This window comes from Papilio polytes, unplaced genomic scaffold (genome assembly GCF_000836215.1).
Source record: "Papilio polytes unplaced genomic scaffold, Ppol_1.0 DF823399.1, whole genome shotgun sequence".
Lineage (NCBI taxonomy): Eukaryota > Metazoa > Arthropoda > Insecta > Lepidoptera > Papilionidae > Papilio > Papilio polytes.
The window spans coordinates 2508471-2524722 of NW_013525805.1; the positions used below are offsets into that span (position 1 = coordinate 2508471).

The 16252-nt window shown below is 32.8% G+C and overlaps 2 protein-coding genes across 3 annotated transcripts in view; both read left to right on the forward strand.

Moving 5' to 3' along the window:
* Positions 1-1646: 1646 nt before the first annotated feature.
* On the forward strand, positions 1647-8950 carry LOC106104918 (tropomyosin-1). Of its 2 annotated transcripts, XR_001225701.1 has the most exons (8): positions 1647-1753; positions 5276-5445; positions 5759-6018; positions 6484-6601; positions 6854-6955; positions 7183-7360; positions 7686-8223; positions 8710-8950. XR_001225701.1 is itself a non-coding variant. In XM_013285116.1 (7 exons), the coding sequence occupies exons 2-7, from the start codon at positions 5332-5334 to the stop codon at positions 8790-8792; spliced, it is 855 nt and encodes a 284-aa protein (XP_013140570.1). In that variant the 5' UTR covers positions 1648-1753; positions 5276-5331; the 3' UTR covers positions 8793-8950. The 2 variants fall into 2 exon arrangements, 1 of the variants encoding a protein (XP_013140570.1); XM_013285116.1 differs by lacking the exon at positions 7686-8223 and having other exon boundaries at positions 1648-1753.
* A 467-nt stretch (positions 8951-9417) lies between these two features.
* LOC106104735 (synaptotagmin-4-like) overlaps positions 9418-16252 on the forward strand; it is a 13372-nt gene continuing 6537 nt past the window's right edge. The window contains exons 1-2 of the mRNA XM_013284865.1: positions 9418-9469; positions 16032-16156. Of these exons, the coding sequence (XP_013140319.1) occupies positions 9418-9469; positions 16032-16156 (177 nt within the window). The remainder of the gene's footprint in view (positions 9470-16031; positions 16157-16252) is intronic.

Below are 16252 nucleotides of genomic sequence, written 5' to 3' on the forward strand. Positions count from 1 at the left end.
ATGTATTAAAGCGCCTGTTAAAAATCATCATGCAACGAAAAACTACCAAATGGAATAATAAAACCAAACAAAAGACGAATCTCTATGGTTTCAATTTACGTGGGACGAAAATATATTAACGCTTAGAAACAATAAGGTTTGTAAGTGTTTTGGTAGTGAAAATTAACAGATTGTCAGTTCTATCGACTTGTTTCATTACTTTACAAATTGCATTACATCATTTTCTCGTGTAGTAATAAGTTTGTATATTTAGTGTTAGTTACCCGTTACAGTAAACAATAAACTCATTTAATATTTTGCTTCTAAAAAACTGTTGTAGCTTTTTTATTCAACAAAGTGCGTCACAGCTTCGAGCGACTGTTCCAACTTGATGAAATATACATTTATATAAAAATATGGAGTCTTAATTTCACCCTTACAAACTTAGTAGTATATTATTTAAAGCAGAATACGAATCAAACGCTTCATAATGAATGAATGAATGAATGAATGAATATGTATTTATTGCCACAAAATAGAAATTACATAATAGGACTTATTTTAAAGAAAACATAATCGTGGCAAAAGTTAGCCAGGTTAGCGTATGCAGGATGGACTAAGCCGTTCCTGCGCTGATTTTCAGCTGGCTCCTTGGCACTCAAGTAACATATAGCTTAATAATAAGATAAAACGGCTATGGTTTTACAAAAAGCATCGCTTATGGGCGAGATTTGTGGCGCGCCCCCTTTTTTTACTAAATGGCATGCAATAAATGTAAGACTGATACGCAGACCTGTGACGCCCCTTTCTGTGTACAGCCCTGGGCGGACAACAAGCCGTGCCCTACCTTAACACAGGACCTAATAACGTACACGGCCATAGAAACATTAGTCCTAGCCAAGCCATAAGCATCAATAGCGCGTGGCACATATTGTGAAATTTGATCGTGGCAATTAGGCAATAGTAAATCATTGAAAATTCACATGAAATTGTAGACTGTATTCTTGTGAAAATAACACCGCGGTACAATAAAAACAAATAGTCTTGTACAATTTCAATGACCTTGTAAGTTAGGAGTTACTTTTAGTGTCAAAACAACATTCTGCAGACTTTGGATGAATTTTTATCTCTGAGTAATTTGGTACTTCTAGTAAACAGTAACAAAAAGATTTTGGTATCTTTGGATTTTGATGAATGGCGAGTAAGTTAATAATTCGAATGATATCCGGAACGACTATGTTTTGAAAAGTTCTGTCTTAAATTGGAATCATCCATCGAAAAAAACGTTTTTATAGATCTTGATCCACTGAAGCTAAATATAGAATTGTTGGTTAATTGGCATTAACCTTTTTGACATACATACTAATTAAATTAAAAAAAAAATTTAATGTTTGCTTGATATTGATATTGAACCATCTTGCAATCAAATACGTTAAATCAGTTAAGACTCCATACGAGGTCATGACGTAGTAAAATTGTTAGGTTCCGTTAGCTTAGATTCCATTCGACACTAGGTCATAATTCTCTAGAAATGCAATGCTGGTCTGAAGTTTGCTAAAGTCTGTATCCATCTGTCGATTTCCAACTTGATCATTCATGAGAAAGCTGCAGAAATAGTTGCGCTCGCGCGGGTGTGAGTGTGACGACGGGAGTTCTTGCCACCCGTCGCACTGATCCAAGTCCTGGATTTTTGGCACCGAAAATAGTCCGGCGGCGCGCGGAGCGACCGCGAGGGCGCAGTGCGTGTCGCTCCGCCGTGTGAACAGCTCGTGAGGTGAGTCCCGCAGCCCGCCGCCTCCAGCCTGGATACTCGCATCGGATAAGCTCAACTCCCTTCAGCGCCAAGGGATCCTAGTTTGTGACGGTATCCAAACTGGAAGCGTCTCGCGGTGTGTTCGCTTAACAGTGTGGGTATATTAGTGCTAAAGAATATTCCAGTGAAAAAGTTCAGGTGCTAAGTTTTTCTATGATGTGACTCGGATTTCAGCGCGCGCGCGACCTCGCTGAAAATAGTGTTGCCCGCCCGCGCGGCCGTCTCCCTCGCGGCCCGCACGCCCCGCACGCCCCTCGCTTGCCATGTAACCTATTTGCGGCATGTACGAACATTAGTATTTATTTAACGGCGTGAAGAAATTACCCAAATTTAATTTAGGACGCTGGCGAATATCTCATGGAATGAAATCTTTAACGATATTTTGGGACCAGTTAAAACATCGCCGACGTCAGCGACAGCAACAGATAATATAACACATACCAAACATAGATCGAAACGAATTTGAATGTTTCTTACATCATCATAGAAATTAACATACTTCTACATTCATTTATAATAATTTAGTGAATTTTCAACGCATGACATCAATCAATGGAATATTGTAAAGCAGTTTTTAAGTTAATTTAAACGTTGTCTTTATAATAACAAAATGTTAACTGTATTGTTCAAGAATAATTAAAGTTTTAATTTATTAAACTAACTTCTGAATTATCTTAATGCATTAACTGAATAAAATCTATAAGAATGGGAAAGACACTTCCAACATTTACTTTTATTTTAATTGAATACCGCACTGTAAATTGCTCTGAGATTATAAGTTATAGTTAAATAATCAAAGATGTACAAAGCATAAATATATTCAATATTAATTTATCATTAAAAGATATTGATTTATTTATTCACCTGTTTTGATATCTCTATATTGTACATTTTTTTTAATTCAACTTGAATTTATTCGCCAGAGTTAATTTTAAATACATGATCGAAATAAGACACTATTTCACACGTTACTAAAAAAAGTTGCTACAGCAATGCTACGATTCAGTTAAAACTGCTTCAAAATACTCTATTTAGTTTGAGCTGAAAAAAAAAAATAACACTTTAAACAAAAGTCAAACAGGAAGTCTGTCTGATGGTCCAGCACACGTCATTTATAAATACAAATACTAGTTTTTGAGCTCGAATCTGTCCGCGTTCATCAGTTTAGGCTACAAACTCTAACAAACATCTATGCTGAGAATACTTTTTTAAATCATAGCTGAAAGTAGATCTTCCATTAATGGACAGGAACCGTCCTAAAAATCGGTCTCGTCATACGGTGCCGTCTCGAAACAGACCAGATTATCGACGATATTATACGAACTTGCAAATACGTGGCACTAGACTAAGCAATTAAAATCAAGACTCAGTAGTTCTAATCGTTACTAAAGAAATCACTTAGTGAGGATTTGAAAAATCTATACCTACAATGGGACCCCTTATGGAAACATTTAATCTGAGTGGAGCTGTTTGAACGAACAATTAGTTATTAATTTACTGACAATGGCAGAAAGTAATAAGCGACATAACCTCTCTTTTGTTGAAATTTAAACGCAATGTTAGATTTTTTTCAGCATTACAAATGTCTGGATTTTATCAGCGATTCACTGTAGACCACTTTGACAACAGGTGACTGAGTAGTAGAGATATTTTGGCAAGATTTCAAATATCTTTCTCTAACTATTTAGAACGGGAGTATTCAGCTAACAAAACACATAATAAAACGAATTTAAAATTTTCAAACCAAATCATATTACATGAATTAAAATACATATAATTGCTTTATTAATACAGATTTCTTCTATAACTAACAAATTTTTAAGTTATTTATTTTTTGTTAAGAAATGACATTTGAGATAGATACAGCCAAATAATTCACATTTGAAAAGAATTATGATTGTTCTATACAACGAAATGAGTTATTTAGTATATTCAAGATCCAATATGATGGTAATTAAATTTATTCGAATAGGAATATTTTATTGTAACATGTTCACAGATAATATAATAAAATCAAACAATAAACGCTTATACTTTTCTGAAAGAAAATAGAACTTAATTTCAGTCGTGTTAACGAATTACGAATTTATTCCTTTCATCTTCAAAGTAGGACAAACAAAGTTTTTTAAATCAAGATTATTAAAACAAATATCCTATTATTATAGGATTATTGTTTATTTAAAAATAAAAACAATCTATTTAACTCGTATCACATTTATTGGAATATCGGTTTTCGTGTAGCAATTGTTGGGTTAGTTTGCGCGGGAGCGTGTGTTATTTCAGTGGACGTTATAGGCAACGTTTGAGAACTGGCCAGAAATACCACCGCGTCATGTTTTCTGGCATTTATTTTTGCAATCGCTCCTCCCTCGTTAAAATACGCCAGATTATAAAATTTTCACCTTGTTTTTAACCTATAAAAACTGTTGCGTATCAAAGAGAAAATACATTGTGGTGTTTCTTGCAGCAATATTTTTTAAATAAGTTTAAAATATTTAAGGAAATCAGGTTAATGAAAGATGTTTTAACAATAATGAATAACATAAGTTAGGATTCATTATTAACGAACAATATTAACAAAATTTAAGTGCAAACTCTACCTTCCTTCCTTCTTCCTTCTCATTTTCGTTGAAAAAAAGTGAAATAACATACGTTTTTGTAGCTTTAATTGAGTTAATATTAAATTTCTATAGCATAGAAATATTCTACACTACATTTCAAATACGAAACGTTTTTATTTCGTTACAAATTACACGAAGTAAAAATTAGTAAACGGCACGTGTCCAGGTGTTTCCAATATAAAATAACGAACTTCACCTTTCGATCGTGGAGTAAAATATAGCCTTGTTTTATAGGACGGAGTAAATCGGGTCGCAAGATATAAACTCTTTTATATAGGTTACAGTTTAATACCACGAGTATTAACCGATCGCTAGTTAATGCAGCCCTGCGTTTGCCGTATTGGCTACGTGCCAAGCGTATATGAATTGTTCTGTTACAAACGATTATTTTTAAACTGTTTTATAAACAATTTATTGAATGTGTAATTTGAAACTTCTTAATTATAAATGTAATTAGTGACATTAGATATATTTGTAGAAAGGAGTGGATTCAGATATGACGGCTGATAGAGATGTATGGAAGAGCAGCACATACTGTGCCGACCCTCCGTAAGCGATAAGGGCAAGTGGATGATGATGATGATGGATATATTTGTAGATTTATATACAAGACTTTTTTAAGACAACTAAATATTTAAACAAAACGATTATACCCTTGAAATTAGAACTTAAAGATTTTTCTACCACAATTGAATAAAAGTTTATATTAGTGATACATTTATCCAGAATTTAAAGTTATTTTTAATATAGTAAAACTAACAAAACGTGAACCGTCAATAGTTTAGGTTAAGTATTAATTGACAGCGTTCTATTTACAAATTAGTAACTGTCAACTCAAAGTCAAATATTGTGTTATTCTCAGGCCAGTAGCTGGCGTATATTTCATCGGGACCGTAAAGACAGAACAAAACCTCCACCATGGACGCGATCAAGAAGAAGATGCAGGCGATGAAGCTGGAGAAGGACAACGCCATGGACAAGGCGGACACCTGCGAACAGCAGGCTAGGGATGCCAACCTCCGTGCCGAAAAGGTGACTGACATTCCATTCACAAGATCTGCGATAAAAAGATCTCCCATGCGATCTTAAGTGATAGGTTAGGATCATTAGTTAAATTCACGTCATCAGTTAAATGCTCACTAAAGGATTTAATATGGGACACTGCTTCTTTAGTGACGAGTATATATTGGAGTGATCAGATAGTGTAGCGATACGTTTGAAAGAAAAGCATAGTAAATTTAATCAAATGCTGAAAACACGGTACAAAACAGCTTGTAATTATATTGTTAAATTAAATAAGTTGCATTTATATTGATTCACATATTAATAAGCAAAACTCCTGCAGGTGAACGAGGAAGTCCGTGAGCTCCAGAAGAAGCTCGCCCAGGTGGAGGAGGACCTGATCCTGAACAAGAACAAGCTGGAGCAGGCGAACAAAGACCTGGAGGAGAAGGAGAAGCAGCTGGCCGCCACCGAGGCGGAGGTCGCCGCGCTCAACAGGAAGGTGCAGCAAATTGAGGAGGACCTCGAGAAGTCCGAGGAGCGCTCCGGCACAGCGCAGCAGAAGCTGCTCGAGGCCCAGCAGGCTGCTGACGAGAACAACCGGTAACAGCTACTGATCTTGAACATGTTCAACGCTTTAATCTAATTTGTTTCCTGTACATTTTAACCCAATTTGAAGCAAAAAATGCAGTGTAATTTAAATTTGAATTTACAAGCTAACTAATCTAATCTAGTATTATTAATGCGACAGTTTAGATGGATGGATGGATGCATGGATGTTTGTTAAAGTTTGTAGGCTAAACTGCTGGACGGATCTCTATGAAATTTGGCATAGACCTTGAGGATAGTTTGGAAGAACAAATAGGCTACTCACAGTTGTTGTTTTTAATTCCACGAGGAAAGAGTTGCGAGCGAAAACTAGTAAATCATATTTATTGAAATCTTTTGTGAAGTTTGTTTACTCAAGATTTGAAAGATAATAATTTAGATAGTCAGGTATATGAATAGTATTATTTGTAAAGAATAAAAACTGTTATCTCAGTACTAATCTTCTAAACGTGTGTGCAGCATGTGCAAGGTACTGGAGAACAGGGCGCAGCAGGATGAGGAGCGTATGGACCAGCTCACCAACCAGCTGAAGGAGGCTCGTCTGCTCGCTGAGGATGCCGACGGCAAGTCTGACGAGGTTAGATACATTCACATTAGTAATCACAGTATTATTGGTCTTTTCTAATATTATTATAAATGCGAAAGCTTAGATGGATAGATGTTTGTTAGAGTTTGTAGCCTAAATCTCTGAACGAATCTCGTTTAAATTTGGGATACACTTATAGGATAGTATGGAAAAACTCATAGGCTACGTACTTTTGTTTTTTTTCTTCTGTTAAATGACTAAGCAGACTTAGATTATATTTGACATACTAATTGTCGTGTGAAGGTGTCCCGCAAGCTGGCGTTCGTTGAAGACGAGCTGGAAGTGGCTGAGGACCGTGTCAAGTCTGGAGACGCCAAGATCTCTGAACTTGAGGAGGAATTAAAGGTTTGTACTCTGAATTTAACCAAAATTGATTTTATATTTGAAGAAATTAATTAATTAAATTGAGAATGTTCATGACTGTAAATTGTGAAATAATGAAAACTTGATTTGAAGATGAGGATTCCTTACAGTTTATTTTGTACATTTTCCAATTAGGAGTATGTTTTGGCATAAATTTAGCGTAACCCAATTTTTCAAGTATTTTTCAACACGATGTACCTTTCACTCAGGTCGTAGGTAACTCCCTTAAATCCCTGGAAGTGTCAGAAGAGAAAGCCAACCAGCGCGTAGAAGAATTCAAGAAGCAACTGAAGACCCTCACCTCGAAGCTGAAGGAAGCGGAAGCGCGCGCAGAATACGCAGAGAAGACCGTCAAGAAACTACAGAAGGAAGTCGACAGGCTCGAAGGTATGACGTCATTAAACATAGAGACAAATGACGTAATATGCTTCATAAATCTTCTGAAATAATTCTATTAAGACTAAAGTATAACATCAAATTAAAACTATTAACTTTGATTTCTTTAAAATGAATGTTTCTGATATTTGACAAACGTATTTATCAAATCAATAACATTCGAGTGATCTTAATTATCTCTTAATTATTAAAAAGATAATTAAAAATATATTTAATCTATAAAAAAAATCTAATCTAAACTATCATTCTGTCCTTTGTCTATCATATTTAGGGAATCGCAGCGTTAATTCTCTTCACTTTTATCACAATTTTACAGACATGTTGTTCAACGAGAAGGAGAAATATAAGGCGATATGCGATGACTTGGACGGCACTTTCGCCGAACTCACAGGATACTAATGACCCTTTAGCACTTAGTTTAAGACATCGTTACTAACATTTAGTATTTCAATTTAAATCCATAAAGAATCCATCAACAAACGTTACATACATCCAGATACCTAATAACTAAAAATTAAAAAAAAAAACACGTTCGTAAAATTTTTACTCTGTGAACCGAAGGAACGTAATTCTAAATTATTTTCATTAATAGATGGTATCTTGAAGTATATGTATCTCCAACGTGTAATAAAATAATTAGCAATTCGTGTTGAATTTCTATTTCAAAAACGCAATAATTTTCTATCTCAAACTAATCAACTAACTCCTGTGCTGATATTTAGGGGATTCGTCGACTTTCTGGTCAATATTCTGACGGTCCTTTAGAAATCGCTTAGTATAGGAGTCCTTGCTTTTTTTGTTTGTTATTAACATGTCTTTGCTTACCGCTACCGTGGTGGACCAAATCTTCCAAGGTACATAATATTTATTATCTAATATCTACATTATAAACAATATATTATAAAAATATTAATAGCTTAGCAATAAAAGTGTAATATTAAATATCTATTTAAAGTTAAATATGTTTTAATAAATTAAAATATTAATAACTATCATTGATTTCATAATTTTGTTATTTTAAAAAAGTGAGGTTATAATTTGTAATATTCAAAACAGATCATACTTTCTGTCTTTAAATAACATTTTTTTTCCAGAATATTTCTATACTAAAACATTTCTTGGCGTATAAATAATTTTAACTGATTTCTTTAAATCATTCCTTACTTTGTTTATTTAAAAAAAAGTTTATTTTTAGGTTATCTGTGTTCTAATTTGTAATTTAGTTAGAGAGAAAAGTTTTCAAATGTATCTATAGCATAGTTTTATATATTTAAATGAAGCTTATTAGAAATATAAACGGTTTTTGAACGTATTTTCTAACAGAAGAATTATTTGTTCAGACGAATTGGGCATCAACAAGGACCGTTACAAGAGCTTGGCCGACGAAATGGACTCGACCTTCGCCGAGCTCGCCGGTTACTAGACGTCGCACTCCACGCAAACAAACATTCACACAAACAAACAAGTACACAAGTCGCAGTGTCACATCCAAAATACCTTGTACACGTGATGTAATATTTATTAATATTTTATGTAAATTTATTTACGATTTTCAATAAAAAAAATTAATTTATAATAAAACCGTTAACATCAGTGCTTTCATTCAAATCACCTTGAAAACCCAATAATTCCTAAGTAACATACTAATAAAAGAAAGGCAAATTCGAGTTGTAAACCATAAAATTATTTCACTATAGCCATATACAGAGTGGATAATTATAGTTAGCCTGTTCTGTACCTAGGGAGTAATATCTATGGTGTTTAAAAAAAATAGATATAATATTGTCTACCGTCAATTGTCAAATGACGTCTTTCCGTACTTAAAAAAAACTCTAAAAAGGTTATTTACCGCGCATGCGTGGTGTATGGGTTCCGCGCATGCGTGGACCTTCAAATCTCAAAGCTTAATCGATAGTGCAATAGCCATCGTAGTGACAACAGCTCGCATTACCTGACTTATTGAGAAAATAGGATTTTTCTTCAACCAGTCGGCTAAGAAATTATTCAAAGTGTCGGTTTCTAGCAGCGTATTACCCGGGGCTATTACCATGAAGATCTTAATGCCTCATGATGGTCCAGATATTGCACCAATCGAATCCTGTAAGTATATTGTTTATAGATTTTTTCTTCATAATCAATACATATTCTTAATTTGAATTTGATAATTTTAATCAAGTCATCTTTTTGTTATTTTATTATCGTTTTAACATTGCATCTGTTTAGTTAATGCGTAGTTTATTTAAGTCAAAAGTATTTCTGTTTCTTTTGTGTTAACATCGTAAATGATCGTATAAAATTTACTTGATATATTAAACGACCTATTTCATAGTAATAACAGATATGTTTTTTCTCGAAAATTTTATATTACAATAGAAATGTACTATTTTATAGTTTTGGAATTTAGAAGCTCGGTATGGCCATTACAGTCAGACAAATATACAATGTTAAATGTTATACTATCGTTAAAATCCATATTTTCAATAAAAATACGCAAAAACATCTTATTGAAAGCGAAAAATATACAGACAATCTAATATGTTCTATTAGTTAAACAAAGGATTTTTCTTATTCAACATTCAATTATTTTTTTGTACATGGCTAAAGGCATTTCAGTAATAATAGAAAACATTCCCGTCGCCGTCCTCCGACGGTATTCAATATCAAAGCCTTACTTATCGGGCTTCAGTTACACAATACGTGTTACGGACGACTTTACCTTTTGTATTACGACATTAAATGCTTTGTTTAATAAATATATGAACACAAATGTCGATAAGATAATCTCATATTACAGTTTTAGTCGTAATGTCGTAATTCATTTGTCATACTTTCCCTTTTATAATACATAAATAACTAACTGTTGCTCGCGACTTCGTCTACATGAAATAAAAAAGTAAAAACATAGCCAATGTTATTCAGAGATAACAAAGCTGTTTAATAATAAACGAATTTTTGAAATCGTCCCAGTAGATTTTGAATTATTTCAATACATACAAAAATACAAATCATTCCTCTTCATAATATTTGTATACATAAGTTAGACTGTTGAATTTCGTAATAACAGTGCTTCGAGGTAGATTATTAGTCGATGTACTTATTATTAAATAGATTTTCTTGATTTACTAACGAGCAACTATTTGTAATATAATATAGAATCTGAACTAATAATAAAGATCACTAAAACAATAAACTTTATAAAACATATGAAATCTACGAGGCGTTAGTGGGGCTATTGTTTGATTCTCTTCTCATCTATACATCAGACGTCGCTAATGATTTCCTGTTCCAACACTAAATGAAGGCTACACTATGGCACCCTCGAATTAAATCCCGTTTAACTCTGGCTGGTTCTATCTTAATTCTTCTCGTAATTGGCTATTTCCTGACTCCATGCAGTTTATGTTCTCTAAAAACAAATGACAAATGTGTTTACATTTGAATAATAAGTGTGTTCAGGGAATTGTAGGGGCATTGAAACTAAAATGTAGTTCGAATTTCCAATATTGATTTTTTTATAAAATTGCGTATAGTTTCGTCATAATTTTGTGTAATTACCTACCGCTTTAATTATGACTGTGAAATTACTACGATAATAGTCCATTTACTAAAATGTACATATTAGACAAAATATCTAAAGACTACATAAATAAATCTTGTTCCATTTTCGCTATTACGAAATGCTTTTAAGTTGCTTCAATGCTTTTAACTGACTTATCTTCACTTATTCAGAAAGTGCGCCTCGATATTTATGATGAAAGCAGTAAAATTTAACGGCGTCCTTGCCCTTCATAGTCTGAACCTACGTAGCTTTAAAGAATCGATTTTAACTCTATTTTAATTCAATTTGAAGGTTGATCTGAGACAAAAGAAAATCGTTAAATTTCTGTGAAAGGGAAAGCTATTCACATACATTGGTATTTTACTACAAGGATTAAAAAAGAAACTAACTATAATTTCAAAATTGGAATTTTAACATAATAATTGAATAGTACGTTTTAATAGACAACAATCACAATAATCGTCATTAAAAGATGATCACAGAGGTAGAGGAATACCGAAGCATGTATGGATGGATTTAGTGCAAGAGGATGCTTAAGAAGGCAGTGAATTCAGATATGAGGATTAATTTCGAAAGTACAGAACCAATCTTGATAATAATTACAAATTACGCTTGTTATCAAAGTTTTTATTAAGATTTTTGACTCCAATATGTGTGAAGTCGGGACGCTCGGCTAATCCTTTCTCTTATATTACATATTATATCTTACAATGTTATAAATGCGAAAATTTCGATAGATGGATTTGATAGAGTCGGTAGCCTAAACTGCTGAACGGATCTCGATGAAATTTGACATAGATGTAGAGCATAGTCTGGAAGAACACAAAGGCTTTGCTTTTGTTTTTTTTTTATTCCACGCGGATTGAGACTCAGGCGAAAGCTAGTGTATCATAAAAATATAACAAAGATTGTTACTACAGAAATAAATATTAACGAAATCCATATAAGTCATCAAATAAACAAGGTCGACAAAATTCAACTCGTTTCGTTTGCGAAAGGCAATAATGTTGTTTGTTTTACGAGCTTGTTCGAGCTTGTTCGAGCTTGTTGTCTGTACTCTACTGCCATATAAACTCTATGAAATTGTTGCGAAATATAAATCAAAATCTCTCGTATTCATTAAAACTATAGAGAATAAGTACTACATTTTTCTATAGCTGTTTCAGAAATGGGAATTTACTATAATTCTATGTTTGTTTACGATAATGTTTTTTGACTAAACTTTTTCAAATAAAAACATAAAAGACCGAAATCCAGATGTCTTTTATGTGATACATTATAAAAGTCATCTGGTTTTTTATGGTTTATTTATTTTATCATTATAGCTTTTTATAAAATGTCTACGTTTATCAAAAAAATGTTTTGTACACCCTTCAACTTTCTTATAAAAACTTTTAAAATACTTGTATCATAAGTTCTGAAACAACTGGTCTGGTTTATAACAAAAGTTGTAATAATATTTTTATATCGTACTAAGGAATCTCTTATTACTTTTTCTTAAAGATATTTAAACAATGACACTTTAAATTTTGCTACAGATTAAATTTTTATTAAGTCGTCTTTGTGAAATTTAATCTTTTGCTTAGAATCTTAACATGCTTATTAAGGGCACTCTTTGTTGTAAACTTAGTATGATAAATCTGAACTAAGATACTATTTAATACTAGCTGTTGCGCCCGAACAAAGCTTTTAATGGTGAAGGAATTTTCGAAATCTTCTAAGTAGGTTAAAACCTAATTTAATACAGTTAAAACTTATTTTAATACATATGAAAATACAAATCTTTCCTCTTTATAACATTAGTATAGATATAGTATATAGTGACCACTAAACGACTCGTGAGTAGCAGTTAGAAATTATGTAAAGACATAAAGCTTTTATTTGTCACGTGTCGTTAATCGTTATCGACTTAAATTTTAACCTTTTGAATACGTATTCTCATTGTTAATAATATTATTGTTAATAATTGATACTTTATTCACCTAATAAAATCATACAAAAATAAAACCAATCCTAACTTGTGTGCGTTGAAAGACGTCATTGCTCGTTGAGTACGTAGAGCATCTACGTCGTAGCACGGTTACGGAATGAAGCTTGTTTGTGTAAATGGATATCTGACATTTATAGTATTGCTAGCTTTCGCCCGCGACTCCGTCCGAGTGGAATTAAATAAAATTACAAAAGTCGATGTGTTGTGTTCTTCGAGACTATCTTTTACATCTTTACCAAATTTCATCGAGATCCGTTCAGCCGTTTAGGCTGCAAACTCTAACAAACATCCATCCATCTAAACATTCACATTTATAATATTAGAAGGATTTATCAGTATTTAATATTACTTGTAAGAGTTTTTTTTTATTAAAAATAGACATTACTTTACATTTAAATGTATCAAATTTTACGTTAATACGTTCGTTCAGTTTCCTTAGAAACGGGTACAAAATTTCCGCTGCACTTATAATCACATTCCTATATTTATTTTGTTTTGTCGTTAATGATGTTTTAAAAATAACGCAATTACTAAAACAATAGTTAAAACATTCTTTCAGTATATTTCTCGAGATATATCGTATCTGGCAGCGGCCCAGCGCAGTCTCGGCTCAGAAAAATATAAACGGCTCGACCCACTTGAAAAATTTTATGCTCACCCGAACGGAATACGTTTGTTTCAAGCGTTTAAAATTAACGTTGGTATTATATTTAAACGTTAATTAATAACGCTTACAGAATGATCGATACCTCGACTATAAAAAAAACCAATCAAATAAGATGTCCCAGTGTAAAGATAAAACCAACATGAAATTAAACAAACAGCCACACCTCAATCAAAATTATTTAATCATAACTAAGGACGATCCTTACTGTGTTAGATAAGTATCAGAATAACACTTAATATGGCAGTAAGAATGTTTTTTTTAGATCAATGAAGACCGGATCAAGTGACACAGATTTTAAGAACAAAGATCTTTCCATAAATCGAATTACATTGGAGATTTTACAAAAGGCATGTTAAAATTATAACTTTGAAAGAGCGAAAAGTTTTAGCTAATCCATGTACAAATTACTTCTTGTACATGTTTGTTTAAAGCATCTTCGTTCAAAAGTAAAGTGTGTCTTACTCGGGCCGTATTGAAGGAGGTACTTCATGACACGAGGGCAAAGTACACGGGGTAAAGTGACACTTATCACGGTATCTTCTCTTGCTAACAACAACTAAACGATCTTATTAAATTAAAATAGTCAGCGTTTACTTAGTTGATATTTACTTTATGTATGTTATAGTAAATATTTATTTAACAAATCATCATCAACTTGCCCTTATCCCTTATGGAGGGTCGGCACAGTGCTGCTCTTCCATACATCTCTATCAGCCGTCATACCTGAAACAACTTCTTTCTTAAGCATATCCTCTTTCACACAATCCATCCATACTTTCTTCGGTCTTCCTCTTCCTTTGTAGCCATCTTCATTCTTAACACTTTCTGGTTTATGTCCCCATCGTCTCGTCGCATAACATGTCCATACCACGCTAACATTTTGCTTCTCAATAACACATAAAGTACTAAAATCCTGAATGAATTGTTAGAAAACGCCAAACATTTGGCAATTTTTTTAAATCTCATTTTCCAACGAATTCAATTTATTTTTTTAAATTGTAGGTAAATGAGGCTTGGGCTAAAATTAGTGTTTTCAATTAAGTTTAAATGAAATCCTGAACTGTCCTTTACGTAATTCAGTTCAGTTAATTGCATAGTAAAGTTATATAAATGGGTTCATTTAATTTAATTACAGTTTCTAACAATTTACAGTGTTTCTAACGCTTTCATATTATATAGCACATTACATCTATAAGACATTAGTGTTACACTCAGAGTGTGAGGTCTTCTTTAGTGTACATTTAGTATTAAACACCTACGTCACTTGCGATATACAACTCTATAATTCTGTTACGTGACATTAAAAACTTTATTTAAAAAAAGCTATAAATTTCTACAATATATATTTCTAACAAGCGTCTAAAAATATTTTATGTACAGAAGAGTTTTACACATGTATGGAAACTCTTTTGTAGTGACGTCGCATAGATAACAACGCATTCACATTGTTTGCAAGTCGACGAACTGTTGTTTGAACTCGATGCAATTTATCGAAGTTCAAACGCTTATAATTACAGACCACAAGGTTTATTGAACTTGTATGTGATTTGATACTGTATGATAACAGTTTGTAGATAGCAGAATGGGACTTAGATTATTAAAAATTGTAGACGTACTAAAGTCTTTTTATTACGTCTATATTAAGAAATAACTTTCGCCCGCTAATTCTTTTGCTTGCAATTAAAAATTAATGAAAGCAAAGCCTATGTATTCTTTCAGACTATTCTCTACATTTACGCCAAATTTTATCGAGATCCGTTCAGCAGTTTAGGCTACAATCTCTTACAAACATCCATCCATCTAAAATTTCGCATTTTTAATATTAAAATCATGTCTTGGTCTTTATTTATTACTAGTTTCTCTTTAACTATCTTCGGTATTGTTTTTATTTTTATTTTTACTTATGTTTTCATTTATAAACTGTTTATGTAAGTCGTATTTTTAGGGTCGTATATACGTTGATAAATAAAGTCCGCCAAATAGACCGCTAGAAGGTTCTCGAAGATAAATTGAATCTTTACCTAAATAAAATACGAAGCCCACATAAGACGACGGAGTGATTTATTTATAGTCCCCTGAGAGTATTCGTTATATCTCTTTAGGTCAAAATATTTGACATTAAAGTGAGTGATATTTTTTGTATAAAGCACTATTAATTTATACTATTTATGCTCACTGTCGGATTTTGTTGTTTTATTAAAAAGTACACTCTGGAACAATGAAGTTTCAGTTAGGCAACATTAGTTAACTTTCAATAATGTCTTCTGCAAAATCTCTGAATTCTTATTTCCGTGACTCGGAGACGTATAAACTAAAAGGTTGCTGTGATTTTTCCATTATGTTATATGAAAATCAATCTTCTAACAACGAACACAACTGAAAGCGTAGCCTTATTTACATAGACCGTGTTAGGAACACGGTAAACACATTGTGTTTGCGGTCGCAGCGTGTTTATTGTCAATCCCGGCGGGGCGTGACATTGGCAGCGTGATAGAGGGTAAGCCTGTCCTAATATTGGAGCTTGACGGCCTATTGTGGGGTTATGTGCGGGAGAATTTACTGCCCGATGAGGTGATTTGTTAGAAAACAAAATCTTTATTACTGTTTTAAGGCGAAAGTAAACTTAACCTACATTTTACTTAACGACGTTTACAAAGAGAACGATCT